The 18,673-nt window shown below is 46.2% G+C and overlaps 1 protein-coding gene across 2 annotated transcripts; it reads left to right on the top strand.

The window, feature by feature from the left end:
- The first annotated feature begins 236 nt into the window (after positions 1-236).
- LOC308628403 (eukaryotic translation initiation factor 3 subunit C) lies at positions 237-18,635 on the top strand. 2 transcript variants are annotated; one of them, XM_081255250.1, is made up of 21 exons: positions 237-319; positions 447-586; positions 1,988-2,053; positions 2,160-2,349; positions 2,743-2,868; positions 3,057-3,111; positions 3,683-3,792; positions 4,190-4,317; positions 6,995-7,154; positions 7,291-7,394; positions 7,861-8,002; positions 8,192-8,317; positions 8,450-8,543; positions 9,373-9,563; positions 9,803-10,027; positions 15,875-16,238; positions 17,609-17,768; positions 17,867-17,932; positions 18,022-18,109; positions 18,207-18,369; positions 18,468-18,635. In XM_081255250.1, the coding sequence occupies exons 2-21, from the start codon at positions 486-488 to the stop codon at positions 18,548-18,550; spliced, it is 2,742 nt and encodes a 913-aa protein (XP_081111376.1). In that variant the 5' UTR covers positions 237-319; positions 447-485; the 3' UTR covers positions 18,551-18,635. The 2 variants fall into 2 exon arrangements, with proteins under 2 accessions (XP_081111376.1, XP_081111377.1); XM_081255251.1 differs by having other exon boundaries at positions 7,294-7,394.
- Positions 18,636-18,673: the final 38 nt, after the last annotated feature.

An 18,673-nucleotide genomic window follows, 5' to 3' on the forward strand; every position in this document is an offset into this window, starting at 1 on the left:
GGTTGGCTGGCTGTGAGCAATAACACCCGAGGGCAAAGCGCTGTCGAATCCAGGAATCTCGAGACCGCCTCCTCCCGGCCAAGTTTACTGCAGGCCTGACCCTGCCCCCTGCGAGGCGCGAGGGCCACTGGGAGTTGTAGTCGCCCAGTATAGTTCGTCGACGTCTACCGGAAGTGACGCAAAGATCCCGCCTTCTACTCGCCGCGTTTCCGCTGCTTCGGCTAAGCGGTGTGATTCCCCCGGAAGTGACGCGAAGTTCCCGCCTTCTCGCAGCGTTTCGGCTGTTTCGGTTAAGCAGCGTGATTCCGGAGGTCAGCTGGTACGTACTTCTTTGGCCTCTTGCTTCGGGGAGGGGGACCGGGGTTGGGGTGCGTGCGAAGACGGTGAGGATGGGGGTCAGGAGGTGGCGGCTCGGGCCCCTTCTCGACTTTCGGGCTCTACCGTAGGTCTGGCCGCGCCCGCCGCAGCCGCTCAGCGCCGTCGCCATGTCGCGGTTTTTTACCACCGGTTCGGACAGCGAGTCCGAGTCGTCCCTGTCCGGGGAGGAGCTCGTCACCAAACCTGTCGGGGGTAACTACGGCAAACAGTGAGTGAGGGCCTGGGCCATGGGGACTACTCGGGAGGGTGAGGGGTTCGGCAGGCTGTGGAAGGCCGCGTATATGGGAGGGGAATGGAAATGGGGGCGGTGAGAGCGGGTTCTAAGGATGTTGAGTTTAAGGGACCGGAGCAGTGTTGGAGGGACAGCCGTAACGCTAAGGGTGCTGTGAATTGTGGGAATCCACCCACCAGGCAAAGGATAGAGTCACAGAAGAGGTTTCCCACTGGCTGGGTGTGTTGCATCAGCAAGAAACTCCCAATACTCGCTTGATACCTGGGAGTTCCTTGATGTGGCTCTGAGGTTCTTAAACATCTATTAGTATTTTCCTGTTGTTTATCTCCATTTAAATACTCTTCTCCCATCTCTGCAAATTAAAATTCTTTTCTCCCTTTGGAACGTTGGAATGTTTCTCAAACTTCTGTCCATACACATGCCACCTTCATTATTTTTGTCACATACCTGTACTTAAGAATATATATACATACCACTTCAAAGTCTTGTTTCAGCATAAAACTCTTTTTTTTTTTTTTTTTTTTTTGCGGTACCCGGGCCTCTCACTGTTGTGGCCTCTCCCGTTGCGGAGCACAGGCTCCGGACGCGCAGGCTCAGCGGCCATGGCTCACGGGCCCAGCCGCTCCACGGCATGTGGGATCTTCCCGGACTGGGGCACGAACCCGTGTCCCCTGCATCGGCAGGCGGACTCTCAACCACTGCGCCACCAGGGAAGCCCTAAAACTCATTTTTAAAAGTGAAAAATAGAATCTGTGTATACCCACATGAATATGATTTCATATCTGTGCCACAGGTGGAAAATCAACATCACTTGCTATAAAATAGGAAATAATTGGAAAAGCTATTAAGATGGAAAGAAAAGAGATATTGTTGCCAGCTGAATGCTGTCTGTGGTCTGTTTTTTAATTATTAAGTAAAAATAACTAGTAATGGAGGTGTCAAAGCCGTTGAGACTTTCCTTGCCCTCGGCCTGTCACACTCCCCCAATACTGCTTTCTAGGACCTAGTTCAGGTACCACCTTTTCCATTCATTCTAGGTAAAGTACCTCTTTTCTCAACTTCTTTTAGTAATTCTTAGTGACTTGTGTTTTCACATAATTCATTTTTGACACAGTAAATAAGCACTTTCGTTTGTTTATGTTTGAGAGGCTGGAGACAGGTCATTTTTTTAATGTGTTACAACATTTGATAAAAGGCTTTACTTGAAGTAAGCTTAAAAGATTGAGTTCTATATGATGAGGCCGTGAAGAGGAAGAATAAAACAAGATGAACGTGGTAGGAATGGGCTACCTGCCCCATCGGAGAAGAAAAAGAGAGATCATTTGGAAAGACTGGAGCTAGGAACAGAGGTTAATGGTCTCTGTTCCTTCCAAATAGGCCATTGTTGCTGAGTGAGGATGAAGAAGATACCAAGAGAGTTGTCCGAAGCGCCAAGGATAAGAGGTGAGGCCATGGGGAGGCGGGGGGATGGGGAGTTTCTGGAGCAGTGGTGGGTTTTCTGGTTGGTGATGGTGGGCATGTGCAATGTGGTATTGGGCTCTCAAACCAGGTTTGAGGAACTGACCAACCTTATCCGGACCATCCGTAATGCCATGAAGATTCGGGATGTCACCAAGTGCCTGGAAGAGTTTGAGCTCCTAGGAAAAGCATATGGGAAGGCTAAGAGCATTGTGGACAAGGAAGGTGTCCCCCGGTTCTATATCCGAATCCTGGCTGACCTGGAGGACTATCTTAATGAGGTGTGATTCTTACGGGTGCAGGGGGATCTAGAAGGGGCTTGTGGACCTGGAGCTTTCTCCTGACCCACACCCAGGGATCATGTCTCCTCTGAGTTGTTTGCCAGATATTCAGTATTTCCCAGAACATAAGAAATAGGGGGATGAAGCAAGGAGAGGGACTTTTTTATGTTAAGAATTTTAATTGTATATATTTTTATATTACCTCTTACTTGTGGTTTTGTACTTTTGATACATAAATAAAGCATCGGTAAACAATAAGTTAAGAAGTATAGTTTTTAAGTAGTATAGATGTTTATAGATAGCAAGACCCAAAAGTTGTGAAGCCTGAAGTTTAGGGAATACTCCTTAATCTCAGATCCCTGTTCTCCCTTTCTTCCCTATTCTTTCCTTCAGCTATGGGAAGATAAGGAAGGGAAGAAGAAGATGAACAAGAATAATGCTAAGGCCCTGAGCACCCTGCGCCAGAAGATCCGAAAATACAACCGAGATTTTGAGTCCCATATTACAAATTACAAGCAGGTGAGGGTGCTAGAGGGAGACTTTCTGAACTTGGGGGACAGTGACCTCATGACTGAGACAAAAAAGTATCTGTAAACGGGAGGTGTGTGACTGGAGAAGGAATCATGAGTAAGGTCTGTGGGGTGGAGGAGGTGGGATGCGGTGGTTGGCAGGCATCCTTAATTATTCTCTCATTTCCTTCTGTCAAGAACCCTGAGCAGTCTGCAGATGAAGATGCTGAGAAGAATGAGGAGGATTCAGAAGGTGAGTGAGGGGCTTCCCTGGTGGCGCAGTGGTTGAGAGTCTGCCTGCCAATGCAGGGGACATGGGTTTGAGCCCTGGTCCGGGAAGATCCCACACGCCGCAGAGCAACTGGGCCTGTGAGCCACGGCTACTGAGCCTGCGCGTCTGGAGCCTGTGCTCCGCAACAAGACAGGCCGCGACAGTGAGAGGCCCGCGCACCGCGATGAAGAGTGGCCCCCGCTTGCCACAACTAGAGAAAGCCCTCGCACAGAAACGAAGACCCAACACAGCCATACATACCTACATACACACACACACACACATACATACATACATACATACATACATACATACATACATACATACATACATAAGTAAGTAAGTAAGTAAGTAAGTAAATAAATAAATAAATAAAGCAAAACTGTCAAAAAAAAAAGAAAATATTTAAAAAGAAAAAAAGGTGAGTGAGGAAAACCCTTAATTTCAAATGGTTAGGAGGTCTAAGATTAAGGGTTTCCTTGGCTTGTTTTCTTGGTTGCCATTCACCTCTTCACCATTGTAACTCTTTTTTTTCTCTCCCCTTTCCCACCAGGCTCTTCAGATGAGGATGAGGATGATGAAGGAGTCAGTGCTGCAACTTTCCTAAAGAAGAAATCAGACGCTCCTTCTGGGGAGAGTCGGAAGTTCCTCAAAAAGATGGAGGTAAGAGCCAGTGTTACACTGAGGGGTGGTTTGTCTGCTGTGGACCATTCTTGGGTCTCTGGGGAGAAGAAAAGACTCACAGAGCCTTAAGGTTGAGAGGGGTGGGGTTTAGCAGAGTCTGGTCTGGGGACAGGTTTCCTCTTCGATTAGAGCACTGAGTGACTTGGAATCGGGAGAACTAGATTCTGGGCCCAGCTCTGCCCCAGGGGAGCTGTGTGTCCCTGGAGCAAGTTACCACTTCTCTCTGGGTCTTGGTGGTCCAGTCCAGCTCTTAATATGTTGATTCAGCCACTCTTCTGCTGCTCTGGAGAGTCTCTGAAACGTGTCAGCAGGGAGAGCAGAGACACCAGTCAGTCTTCCCATCTTGTTTCTTCTGATCATCTTTTCTTTCTCTAAGGATGAAGATGAGGACTCAGAAGATTCAGAAGATGATGAAGATTGGGACACAGGTTCCACATCTTCTGATTCAGATTCAGAGGAGGAAGAAGGGAAACAGACAGTGCTGGCGTCGAGATTCCTTAAAAAGTAAGAAAAGTAGTGGTACTTCGGGCTACAGTGGGAGGAGTAGGAGGCTTTTAATCACCTTGAAAGTTGTTGCTCCCGTGGAGTCCTTTTATTTATTTATTTATTTTTCCCATTTCAGTTTTAATTTTTATTTGTCTTTTATTTTTATTTATTTTTACATTAAAAAGGTTTTTTTATTGAAGGATAGTTGCTGTATAATATTATATAAGTTAGGGGTGTACAGTATAGTGATCCATAATTTTTTTTAACTTAATTTTATATTTATTTGGCTGTGTCGGGTTTTAGTTGTGGCACGTGGGATCTTCTCTGCAGCATGCGGGATCTTTTGTTGCAGCGCAGAGGCTCTTCATTGAGGCGTGAGCTTCTCTCTAGTTGTGGCTTGCGGGCTCAGTAGTTGCGGCACGCGGGCTTAGTTGCCCCACGGCATGTGGGATCTTAGTTCCCCGACCAGGGGTTGAACCCACGTCCCCTGCATCGGAAGGCAGATTCTTTTTTTTTTTTTTTTTTGCAGTACATGGGCCTCTCACTGTTGTGGCATCTCCCGTTGAGGAGCACAGGCTCCGGACGCACAGGCTCAGCAGCCATGGCTCACGGGCCCAGCCGCTCCGTGGCATGTGGGATCTTCCCAGACCGGGGCACGAACCTGTGTCCCCTGCATCGGCAGGCGGACTCTCAACCACTGCGCCACCAGGGAGGCCCCTGGAGGCCTTTTTTAAAGTGAACCTCGGGATAGATCTCTGGTGGGACTGGATCTCCAAGTTGTTAGGACCCTAAGGAAGAGTGTATGTCTAGGGGCTCTAGATCATAGTTGTGGTTAAGAGGTTGTGGGATGGTCCTTTTCAGTGTAGTTTTAGGACTAACTTCTATTGGTGTCTCTTAATGTCTTCAGTTTCTTAGCTGTGTATTTAGGTGGAGGTGTATTTGGTGATGTCCCTGTAGCTGAGAGCATAAATGTCAGTTTTCTGATCGATTCTAACAAGGTGTGAATATACCAAGGTATAATCTGTCATAGGGGAGAGATCAAGTCAAGTTTTAGGTCTTTCAGTTAGAATTTCATAGGGTGAGAGTTTGTGTTTTTGAGGTGTGAATCACAATATCCTGAGGGCTTCGAGTAAAACTTTAGGCCAAGGATAATTAAGAGGTCCTGTGATCTCAGAGCTTTGGGGATGGATGATGCAGACCAAGCAGTTTCAGCTTAATGAACATACTTTGCTCATTTACAGAGGATTTTACCTATGAAATGAGTTTTTATCATTAGAGAGTATTGCATTAGTACAGGAGGGAAAACCATTAAGCTTCTGTTGAGTTATGGCATAGGGAGTTCCCTGATGGTCTAGTGGTTGGGATTGGGCGCTGTCACTGTCATGGCCCGGGTTCCGTCCCTGGTTGGAGAACAGATCCCACAAGTATCCCACAAGCCACGTGGCATGGCCTCCCAAAAAAATTATGGCATAAATCTTTTGGCAAGGGCAAGTTTTAATCCAACTGGCAAATTATAAACTATTACTAAAGCATATTCAAACCTTTTAAGCAGTTAAAATGAAATTTATTTATAAACGTTTAAATGGTGTTTTAATTATAATTTGAATGTCTGTTCAAGTCTTTCTGGAAAGACTTTTTCCTCTATAAAGTTTGAAATAATTTGTCCCTGCCATTTGGTTTATATTTCATTATGTAAGTATTAAAGTCTGGAAATGGTTTCAGACATCAGATAGTTTAAGTCCACTTTGAGGTAGCCAGTGATCTTTTTCTTTTTTGTTGGGGACATTTTGTTGTATTGAACAGTTTTTTTTAAAATTCAGAATTTATATTAATAATTGTCATAAGAGGGGAAAGAAAGGCAGGGAAAAACAGCCAGTCTGGGAACCGCAAAAATTTTTTTGCACTTTTTTTTTTCTAAGCACGGATTTTAAACTGATAAATCAGTTGGTGATAAAAAGATTAGGCTGGGGACTTCCTGGTGGTACAGTGGTTAAGAATCTCCCTGCCAATGCAGGGACACGGGTTCAAGCCCTGGTCCAGGAAGATCCCACATGCTGTGGAGCAACTAAGCATGTGTACCACAACTACTGAGCCTGCACTCTAGAGCCTGGAGCCACAACGCCTGGAGCCCGTGCTCCGCAACAAGAGAAGCCACCGCAGTGAGAAGATGGCGCACTGCAACAAAGAGTAGCCCCCACTAGCCGCAGCTAGAGAGGACCCGTGCACGACAACAAAGACCCAACGCAGCCCTAACTAACTAAATAAATAAGTAAATAAATAGATTTATGTATTTAAAAAAAAAAAGATTAGTCTGGACAGAGTAACTAGTACCAAAGGACAACTGTGTTGCTTATGGATTCTTTGGAAAACCTTAGAGTTTAGTAGTGGAGCAACATGACAGGCTGTTTCTGTGTCTGAGGCGGCCTGGTTAGCACCTCTGTCTTATTAAACTAGGCCATACTTGTTCCTTCATACGAGTTGCTTAGTGTAATATGGTAACAGACCTTGGTAAGTGGTCTGGCAGATTCAAATGCTTAGTGGTCTTTGCTTTGGTTGTGGTTACAGTTATTCATAGGTCATTCTTGTAGAGTGTAACTTGGACCCAGGAAGAGAAAAAGAGGAATTTTGGGGGGGGGAGGAAGCCTCAAGGTGGAGAGGGGGCTGATCCTTCATCTTCTCCTGTGTCTCTTGGCAGGGCCCCCACCACAGAGGAGGACAAGAGGGCAGCTGAGAAGAAACGGGAGGACAAAGCCAAGAAGAAGCATGATAGGAAATCCAAGCGCCTGGATGAGGAGGAGGAAGACAATGAAGGCGGGGAGTGGGAAAGGGTCCGGGGTGGAGTGCCCCTGGTTAAGGTGAGGATTTTAGAACGAAAAGGAATTGGGAAACAGTTTGGGAGAGCATACAGGTACCCTCCTGGTCGGATTCAGGAGAACAATTAAGGCAAGAACAGGTTTCTGTCAGTCTGCACATAACTTGTGTGTTACCTAGGAGAAGCCAAAAATGTTTGCCAAGGGAACTGAGATCACCCACGCTGTTGTCATCAAGAAACTGAATGAGATCCTACAGGCACGAGGCAAGAAGGGAACTGATCGGTAAGATTCGTGGGCCTGGGCTATGTCATTACAGGGTGAAAGCTCATTTTCTCTTAAGACACAGGGTGGAGGTTGGTGGGGAAATAGTGCTATTTTGGGAAGATCTGTGTGTGGCTACAGTAGAAGGAATGATGTACTTGGACTACACCAGTCTATTTTCTGCTGTTTACATTCCGTTTGACCTTAGATCAATCACTTAACCTTTGGGGGCTGTTTTCCCATCTGTAAAATGGGAATAATACTCATCTTCTGTAGTTATTCAGTGACTGAAGAGGATGTTAGATTGTTAGCATTATTGCTATTTCTGTTTGGAATTTATGAGGGAGAAGCAAGTATACAGGTGGTGAGGCTAGGGGTGGGTATTGAGAATGAGTCTGCCTTTCTTGTCTGAAGAGGGCGTGCTGTATGACAGGATAAGACATTTTTATTTGTTTCCTGTGCCTCACCCAATTCTGTACCCCTCCAGTGCAGCCCAGATTGAGCTGCTACAGCTCCTGGTTCAGATTGCTTCTGAAAACAACCTGGGAGAGGGTGTCACCGTCAAGATCAAGTTCAATATCATTGCCTCTCTTTATGACTACAACCCCAACCTGGCCACATACATGAAGGTGAGAACAATAACGAGCATCCCACAGCGGAGCTGGTGGGTCATGGGAAGGTGGCTGGTGACTCAAGACTCAAGGACTGTTGGAGCAGTCTTGGTGGTTGAAGGCCCGTGGATTCCTGGTGTAGGGCTCTTGGGAGGCATCTCCTTGTTCCACCTTCACACCTCTGACTGCTGTCTGATCTCTTGGCAGCCTGAGATGTGGCAGAAGTGTCTGGACTGTATCAATGAGCTGATGGACATACTGTTTGCAAACCCCAACATCTTTATTGGAGAGAACATTCTGGAAGAGAGTGAGAACCTGCATAACGCTGACCAGGTAAAGAGGGGATTTGGCAGGCTATTTGGAAGTGTGTGTTGTCTGCTTTGGGAAGGTTTGTTGGAGACAGGAGGGTTGAAGTTCAGGACTGGAATCTGGGCTAATTTATTTCCTCCTTTGCCTTCTCTTCAGCCACTGCGTGTCCGTGGCTGTATCCTAACTCTGGTGGAACGAATGGATGAAGAATTTACCAAGATAATGCAAAACACTGATCCTCACTCCCAAGGTGAGCCCGAGCAAGCATGGGCATCAGTGAGAGGGAAAGTGCAGGGATTAAAATGAAAGATTGTACTAAGTGAGAATGTTCGGAAAGCCAGCCCTTCCTCACCCCAGCATTCATACCACAGGGCCTCTTTAAGATACTGGACCCCACTCCCGTAGCTTCTGATTCAATAGGTCTGGGTGAGGCCTCACATTTTACATTTCTAACATGTTCCTAAGTGATGCTGCTGTCTGCTACTTTGAGAACTGTTGGGGTATGATCTCTGTCCACTTGGCTTGTTTAGCTTGTACGCCTTAAGCATTAGAATGGGGAAATGCAGGACATTTACACAGTAAAATGTGAGTGTCCACATGTGTCCACCAAGTCAAAGGTGTATTGATGAACAAGACAGCTTGGGGCCTTCATGCTCATGGAGCTTACATTTCGGTGCTGAAGCAAGGCAGTTCTACAAAAAAATGAATGAGTCAGTTGTAGATAATGTAAAGTGTGAATTAGAAATTCAGCTCGGGACATGTGACAGTATGTCTGGAGTGGTGGCTGCTTTAGATAATGGTTGAAGAAGCATCTGTAGGTAGGGCACATTTGAGGTGAGAGCCGAATGAGAAGGAGGAGGAGGAGTTAATCGGGAGGAATTGGCAGAAGAGAGTGCCTGACAGCAATGGAGAGTGAGCTTGACATGTCCCAGGAGAGGATGGTATTTTTAGGGCACGGTGAGTAGACTTTTCTGATGGGTACAGAAAACACATGCAGAGGTAATTGGATTGATGAGGGACATATGATTGGGAAAGCCTGGGTGCCTGGCTAAGCTGAGGGTGGGTGCTCTCCCTGCCAGAGTACGTGGAGCACCTGAAGGACGAGGCACAGGTGTGCACCATCATTGAGCGTGTGCAGCGCTACCTGGAGGAGAAGGGCACCACTGACGAGATCTGTCGCATCTACTTGAGGCGCATCCTCCACACCTACTACAAGTTTGATTACAAGGCCCATCAGCGGCAGCTTACCCCCCCTGAGGGCTCCTCAAAGGTAAGTGCTTGGCCACCATGTCAGAGGGGAGAGGGGTGTGTCCATCGGTTCTGCATGTCTGTTAGGACTTCATGGCAGATCTTCTATTCCCTGGGGACTGTCTCTGGTGGAGCAGAGGGACTAGGAAGAGGCTGGATGGAGTCTCGTCTTTGGTTGCTGGAGGCTGAGCCATTTACAACCATTGTCCTTGCCATATTTCCTCCTCCAACAATATCTCCCCCCACCCCCTACCCCTCCAGTCAGAGCAAGACCAGGCCGAAAATGAGGGCGAGGACTCAGCTGTGCTGATGGAGAGACTGTGCAAGTACATCTATGCCAAGGACCGCACAGACCGAATCCGCACATGCGCCATCCTCTGCCATATCTACCATCATGCTCTGCACTCCCGCTGGTACCAGGCCCGTGACCTCATGCTCATGAGCCACCTACAAGACAACATTCAGCACGCGGACCCGCCAGTACAGGTAGGATGGGAAGGAGGTGCTCTGGCCCTGGTGGCAAAGGGAAGCCCAGGCCAGGCCCCCCGTCTACTTTGTTCAGGCGAAGTGGCTCAGGCAGATTAGCCACCTGTCTGGCTAATGCAGATACAGGGAGACACTTGGTCCTTCCCGAGTGCTAGCATTCTTTGATTCTCCTACATGTTAACATAGAGTCCTCTGGGATAGAATTTGGGTTCAACTAACATTTATTATAACTATTACGTGTCTGGTTTGGAACAAACATTAGGAGATCATCTTACTTAAAAAGATGAAAAAGCATTTAAGCAGTTAAACTGAGAAGGACAAGGACCCAAATACAGCGTGATGTGTGAAACATAAAATTTTGTGTGTGGCAGCATTGTGAGGACATTTTTATGTAGGAGTATTACAGTTGTGTCTAGGTATAGATCCTATAAATGTGTGTTTAGAACAATTGTGAGGTATTTATGTGTAAAACATTTGGTAAGCCTGTCTGGTGGTGCTTTTTGAATAGCACTCCTATTTTTTATTCCATTGTATGAATTTATCACCGGTTCTTGATTTTTCTCTTGATAGATACCTGATCAACCAGTTTGGGGTATTATAAATGAAGCTTTTGTGATTTATGTATAAGTTTGTGTGGATGTGATGTATGGTTTCTCTTGGGTAGATACTTAAGAGTGGAATTACTGCATCATAGTGTAGGTGTATGTCCAGTTTTATAAGAAGCTCAAAAATGGGACTTCCCTGGTAGTGCAGTGGTTAAGAATCTGCCTGCCAATGCAGGGGACACGGGTTCGAGCTCTGGTCCGGGAAGATCCCACATGCCACAGAGCAACTTAAGCCCACAACTACTGAGCCTGTGCTCTAGAGCCTGCAAGCCACAGCTACTGAGCCCCCGCTCAGTACTGAGTACTCTGCTCAACGAAGAGTAGCCCCAGCTCGCTGCAACTAGAGAAAGCTCGCGCGCATCAGTGAAGACCCAAGGCAGCCAAAAGTAAATAAATAAATAAATAAATTTAAAAAAGGAAAGAAACTCAGAAATGGTTGTACCATTTTTCACTTTTACCTTGTCAATATTTAGTGTTGTTAGTCTTCTTAATTTTGGCCATCATGGTTGTTGTCTAATGGTATCTCAATGGTATTGAGATACCATTGAGATGGTATCTAATGGTATTTCCCTGATGACTATTGAAATTTACTGCTTTTTAAATGTTTATTGGCCCTTTATATATCTTCTTTTGTGAGATGTCTGGTCAACTTTTGCCCGCCCCCCCCTTTTTTTTTTTTTTTTTTTGCAGTATGTGGGCCTCTCACTGTTGTGGCCTCTCCCGTTGCGGAGCACAGGCTCCGGACGCACAGGCCCAGCGGCCATGGCTCACGGGCCCAGCCGCTCCGCGGCATGTGGGATCTTCCCGGACCGGGGCACGAACCCGTGTCCCCTGCATCGGCAGGCGGACTCTCAACCACTGCGCCACCAGGGAAGCCCCACCCGCCCCCCTTTTTTAAAGATTGGATTATTCATCTTTTTATTATTGAGTTGTAGGAAATCTTTATATATCCTGGATACCAGTCCTTTGTCAGATAAATGTTTTCCAAATATTTTTTTCCAGTGTGTGGTTTGCCTATTCATTTTCTTAACCATGTGTTTTGATGTATATTCTAATATATCCGTTTTATCTCTTTTGGTTATTTTCTGGGTCCTATCTAAAGAAACTTTTTCCTACTAGCAATTCATAAAGATTTTTTTTATTTTTAGTTTTTGGAAGTTCTTCTGGTTTTAGCTTTCACATTTAGGTCTATGTTTTCTGCATATGGTGTGAAGTCAGGGTCAGAGACGTTCTTTCCCCATTGTATTGCTTTGGTGCCTTTGTGGAAAACCACATGAAAAACCAACCACATGACCCTATAAATGTATTTCTGGGCTCTCTATTCTATTCCATTCATTCATCTTTTTGTCCTTCCTTATGCCAGTTCCACACTGTCTTGATGGCTGTGCCTTTAGAGTTAAGTCTTTTTTTTAAATTAATTAGTTTATGGCTGCGTTGGGCCTTCGTTGCTTCGCCCGGGCTTTCTCTAGTTGTGGCGAGCAGGGGCTACTCTTCGTTGTGGTGTGTGGGCTTCTCATTGCAGTGGCTTCTCTTGTTGTGGAGCATGGGCTCTAGGCGCACAGGCTTCAGTACTTGTGGTACTCAGGCTCAGTAGTTGTGGCTTGCAGGCTGTAGAGCGCAGGCTCAGTAGTTGTAGCACACGGGCTTAGTTGCTCCACGGCATGTGGGATCTTCCCGGACCAGGGCTGGAACCTGTGTCTCTTGCATTGGCAGGCGGATTCTGAACCACTGCGACACAAGGGAAGTCCCTAGAGTAAGTCCTGAAGTCAGGTAGTATGACTCCTCCAACTTTGTTGTTTTTTAAGAATAGTTGGAATGTTCTGTGACATTTGCACTTCCACATAAATTTCAAAATCAGCTTGTCAATTTGTGCAAAAATGCCTGCTGGGGTTATATTGAATCTGTAAATCAATTTTGGGAGAACTGACACCTTAACAACTTTGAACCTTTTGATCTTACGTGTTATTCTTCATTTAATTTCTTCAGTTTCTCTCTGCAGAGGTAATACACATCTTTTAAAAAATTATTCCTGAGAATTATACGATTTTTTATGCTATTGTAAAGGCAATTTTTAAATTTAATTTAATTTTTTATTTTGTCCACACGGCTTGCGGGATCTCAGTTCCTCAACCAAGGATTGAACCTGGGCCACGGCAGAGAAAGCACTGAATCCTAACCACTAGACCACCAGGGAACTCTGTTAATTTCATTTTTAAATTGTTAACTACCAGTGTCTAAAAATAGAGTTAATTTTCTTACATTGGCCTTGGATCTTGCCATTTTGCTAAATTCAGTTTTAGTCTGGCCTTCTGTCCTCTGTATTTGCGGATTCAACCAACTGCAGATTGAAGATATTTGTGGGGAGGGGGAGGGATTCCAGAAAGTTCCCCCCAAAAACCAAAATTTGCCTTGTTTGGTAACTATTTACCTAGCACTTACATTGTATTTGGTGTTACAAGTAATCTACAGATGATTTAAATTACATGGGAGGACGTACCGTAAGTTATTTTCAAATACTATGCCATTTCATGTAAGAGACTTGAGCATCTGCAGATTTTGGTATCCGTGGAGGGTCCCGGAACCAATTCCCCATGGATACTGAGGGACAGCTGTATTGGGTCTAGTGTTTTATAGATTCCTTAAGTTTTTTTTACTGAATTAATCGTGTCATCTGCACATAGGGACAGTTTTATTACTATACCAGTCTCTGAGACTTTTCTTTCTTTTTTGTTTCTTTTTTGCCATATTGTAGTGACTCAAATCTCTAATACTTAGTGCTGAATAGAAGTGAGAGCAGACATCTTGCCTCCTTCCCAGTATCAGCAGGGAAGCAGTGAGCATTTCACCATTAAGAAGAATGTTACCTATTTTTATAGATAGTATTTTTGTAGATAGACTTTCTCAGATTGATGGAGTTCTCTTCTGATCCTAGTTGGCTGGGAATTTTTGTCCTTAATAGGTGTTGAATTTTGTCAAAATCTTTTTTGCATCTATTGAAATAATGCACAGTTGTTTCTCCATTTTTCTGTTTATATGGTGAATAACTATGATTTTAGATTTTTATATTATACTTTCATTCCCGTGATATATCCTACTTGGTCGTGGTATATTATCTCTTTTATGTATTGCTGGATTTTGCTTGCTGGTATTTTTTTAGGGCTCTTTGTATCTAACTAAGTTCATGACCGGTATTGACCTCTATATTTTTGTTGTCAGTAAAGACTTGGTCTTTCCCCCCAACGAAAATCCGTACTACCTACAGTCTTCCCTATCTTAATTATTGACAAGTCCATCTTTTCCGTTGCCTAGGCCCAGAAGCCTTGAATTCATCTTTGATTCTTGTTTTTCTCTCACATTTGATTCCCCACCCATTTGTGTTGAAAATCCCTATCTGACCACTTATTATCACTTCCACTGCCACCCTCTGGTCTAAACCACCATCATGTTCCCAGTCTCTCTCTCTCTGCTTCTGCCCTTATATCCCTTCAGGCTGTTCTTTCTTTTTCTTTTTTTTTTTTTTAATGTTTATTCCTTTTACTTTTTAAATTAATTTATTTTTGGCTGCATTGGGTCTTCATTGCTGCGCACGGGCTTTCTCTAGTTGCGGCGAGTGGGGGCTGCTCTATCATTGCGATGCACGGGCTTCTCATTGCAGTGGCTTCTCTTTGTTACGGAGCCCGGGCTCTAGGGCGCACGGGCTTCAGTAGTTGCGGCGCATGAGCTTAGTTGCTCCGCGGCATGTGGGATCTTCCCGGATCAGGGCTCAAACCCATGTCCCCTGCTTTGGCAGGCAGATTCTTTTTTTTTTTTCTTTTTTAATTTTAAATAAACTTATTTATTTTTGGCTGCATTGGGTCTTTGTTGCTGTGTGCAGGCTTTCTCTTGTTGCAGTGTGCTGGCTTCTCCTTGCGGTGGCTTCTCTTGTTGCGGAGCACGGGCTCTAGGCGCGCGGGCTGCAGTAGCTGTGGCATGTGGGCTCAGTAGTTGTGGCACACAAGCTTAGTTGCTCCACAGCATGTGGGATCTTCCCGGACCAGGGATCGAACCCATGTCCTGTGCATTGGCAGGCGGATTCTTAACCACCGTGCCACCAGGGAAGCCCCTTCAGGCTGTTCTTAATGCAGCAGCTAGAGTAATCCTGTTAGTAAAGTCAAATTATGTCACTTATTTGCTCAAAAGCTTCCTGTGGTTTCCCATCTTAAAATCTTTTTTTTTTTTTGCGGTACGTGGGCCTCTCACTGACTGTTGTGGCCTCTCCCGTTGCGGAGCACAGGCTCTGGACACGCAGGCTCAGCCGCCATGGCTCACGGGCCTAGCCGCTCCGCGGCATGTGGGATCTTCCCGGACCGGGGCACAAACCTGTGGCCCCTGCATCGGCAGGCGGACTCTCAACCACTGCGCCACCAGGGAAGCCCCATCTTAAAATCTTTAACATGGCTTTCAATGCCCTGTGCTTGCCCAGCCTCCAGTTTCTGATCACATCTTTTACCAGCTCTAGCCATATTGCATTCCTTGTCCTTGAATACGTCTGGCATAGGGCCTTTGCACTTACTTTTCATTTTTCCTAGAATATTCCTCCTCCTCCAGAGATCTGCATGACTTGCTATTTCTTTTTCTGTTAGGTATGTATGTATGTACGTATGTACGTATTTATGTATGTATTTTTTTTAATGTAATTTATTTATTTTTGGCTGCGTTGGGTTTTCGTTGTGGTGTGCAGGCTTCTCACTGTGGTGGCTTCTCTTGTTGCAGAGCCCAGGCTCTAAGCCCATGGGCTTCAGTAGTTGTGGCCCACGGGGTCTAGAGTGCAGGCTCAGTAGTTGTGGTGCACGGGCTTAGTTGCCCCGCGGCATGTGGGATCTTCCCGGACCAGGGATCGAACCGTGTCCCCTGCATCGGCAGGCAGATTCTTAACCACTGCTCCACCAGGGAAGCCCAGGTCTTTATTTTTAAACATCCCCTTCAAAATGAGGCCTTTCTTAGTTATCCTACATAAAATTGTGAGTTCCCACCACTACTGCCACCACTCAGACTCCCTTCTTAACTCCCTCGTCTGCCTTATTTTTCTCCTTAGCTTGGGTCACCACCTGTATATTATGCTTATTTTGTCCTCCACACCTCTGTCCCTAGAGTGTAAGCTCCATGGAAGGGGAGGAACTGGTCTATTTTGTTCTCTGCCCTAACCCTGTGAAAGACTTACCTTGTGGCTATCACCTCTGAGTTCATTGCCCTTTGCTCTTAGATCCTGTACAACCGCACCATGGTGCAGCTGGGCATCTGTGCCTTCCGCCAAGGCCTGACCAAGGATGCTCACAATGCCCTGCTGGACATCCAGTCAAGCGGCCGGGCCAAGGAGCTTCTGGGTCAGGGCCTACTGCTGCGCAGCCTGCAGGAGCGCAACCAGGAGCAGGAGAAGGTGGAGCGGCGCCGGCAGGTGCCCTTCCACCTGCACATAAATCTGGAGCTGCTGGAGTGTGTTTACCTGGTGTCAGCCATGCTCCTGGAGATCCCCTACATGGCCGCCCATGAGAGTGACGCCCGCCGACGCATGATCAGCAAGCAGTTCCATCACCAGCTGCGGGTGGGCGAGCGACAGCCCTTGCTGGGTGAGTGTGGGGCTCTGTAGTGCAGCAGACTTTGCTCGTTTGTTCCTTGATTACTTGTAATCAAAGGATTAAGAAGACAAAGGGAGTAAACTTTCCCACAAGATGATTCCATTTGATTTAATGGCATCTCCATGTATGGCCTAAAAGCATTTTTACTAAGTAGTCTCCATGGTCTCTTACCATAGGACACGTCTTAGCTTACAGATTAAGCTCCCTGCTTCCTATCATTTTCCCCTTCAGTCTGTATTTGTCAGTAGTATCTTTCTACCAAGTGTATGGTGTTATACACCCCCAGTACCTTCAGAAGTTCTTCATTGTCTATAGAATAAAGTCCAGCCTCCTTAGTCACTAAGTTAAAGTCTCCATGAGCTGATTCCAACAATATTTTTAATTTAGTATAAACTTACGTAGTACTTTTTTCTGCCTGGCACTAAGTGTTTTATAAATAATAATAATTCATTTATTCTTCATTAGTCATAACGCTATGAAGATACTATTGTGACCCCCCTTTTCCTGATTAAGAAACTGAGGCACAAAAGTTAAGTGACTTTACCCAGGGTTAACACAGGTGGTATGTGTCTCTCTGACCTTTTCCTCTTTTTCCCTTTCATCCATATTATTTTTTAGCTAACTAACTAGACCCTTGGCATTCAAGAATCTAACATTGGCTTCTTTGAGCACTTTTAGAGATCCGATCTTTCAGTCCAGAGGTTGAGTGAGTTGTGATTTCACTGGGAAAGGAATTTGAATTGCGCCCTTCCTGTAAGGCTGGTGCATGGAAGGACTTGGCAACTGAGCCAGTCTTACTGTCCACAGCCACGTCCCTCTACAGATTTGTCCTCTACTGGTTGTGTGTATGGTCATATTAAGTGCAGGCGCACTTCAGGAAAATTATGTTTGGGCTATGTAGTGATGCTTTACTTTGTTTTTATTAATTGGAAAATTGCCAGTGAAAATCTGTATGTCCAGCATCTCTTAGGGCTTCTTGGTTCACATTCCCCGCCTCTCTACTACTGCCTGCAGTGGATGTTAGACATTTTTTTAAGGTCAGTGAACCTTGTAAGAATCTGATAAAAGCTGTGGACCCTTTCCTAGGAAAATGTGCATAAGGGTACACACAGCAATTTGTCAGTATTTTCAAGGAACTCACCAATCCCCTGAGGCACATCATAGACTAAGTCTAAATGTAAATACAGTTATTCTGATATTAAGTGACTTGTACAGTCACATGGCTACTTAATGGAGAGCTGGGAGAGTGTCAGTCCAGTTGTTTACTCTCTTAGCCTGGGTTCCTCCTTAAATAGTGCTTGTTGGGGAAGGAGCCCTCATCCCAAGTTTCCCTAGGCCCTTCCTCATTCCCAGCCTTTCAGGTCCCCCCGAGTCAATGAGGGAACATGTGGTCGCTGCCTCCAAGGCCATGAAGATGGGTGACTGGAAGACCTGCCACAGTTTTATCATCAACGAGAAGATGAATGGCAAAGTGTGGGACCTTTTCCCGGAGGCTGACAAAGTCCGAGCCATGCTGGTTAGGTGAGCAGAGAACAAGACCCTAGTGGGTGGGGAAGAAAAGACTTGGTCTCCTTCACTGAAGATCTCCCCCTTTTCTCTTTTCTCCCTTCTCCCCACAGGAAGATCCAGGAAGAGTCACTGCGGACCTACCTCTTCACCTACAGCAGTGTCTATGACTCCATCAGGTAGGATGGGCCCTGAGGAGGCACAGGAGCCCCAGCTTTGTGGTCGAGGGTCCTAATTGCTCCCTGCTCTTGGCCTTCTTTCTCCCCAGCATGGAGACACTGTCTGACATGTTTGAACTGGACCTGCCCACTGTGCACTCCATCATCAGCAAGATGATCATTAACGAGGAGTTGATGGTAAGGCCATCAGCATGGGCACATGGGCAGGTGGAGTCGTGGAGAGATTGGAGTACAGGAGACTGATCTGTCCCTTCCTCTGCCTCACTTCTGTCAGGCCTCCCTGGACCAGCCGACACAGACAGTGGTGATGCACCGCACTGAGCCCACTGCCCAGCAGAACCTGGCACTGCAGCTGGCTGAGAAGCTGGGCAGCCTGGTGGAAAACAATGAGCGGGTGTTTGACCACAAGCAGGGTACCTATGGTGGCTACTTCCGAGGTGAGTGCTTCCATCCCCTCTGCGCTCCCAGGGTCCTGGCCCCCTTACTGCCTCTCCCTTGGCATTCACCCCCTCCCCTCCCCATCTCTCTCCTGCAGACCAGAAGGATGGCTACCGCAAAAATGAGGGCTACATGCGCCGGGGTGGCTACCGCCAGCAGCAGTCTCAGACGGCCTACTGATTGCTTGACTTCAGTCCCCAGTGCTCTAAACCATTCAACGTTTAGGTCCAGCCACGCCCCAGTCATTAAAGGTCTGTTTAGAGTTGCTGCAGTTCTGCCTGTCTGTGTGTCGCCAGAGGTGTG

Source organism: Mesoplodon bidens (assembly GCF_964165515.1).
Source record: "Mesoplodon bidens genome assembly, chromosome: 15".
Taxonomy (NCBI): Eukaryota; Metazoa; Chordata; class Mammalia; order Artiodactyla; family Ziphiidae; genus Mesoplodon; species Mesoplodon bidens.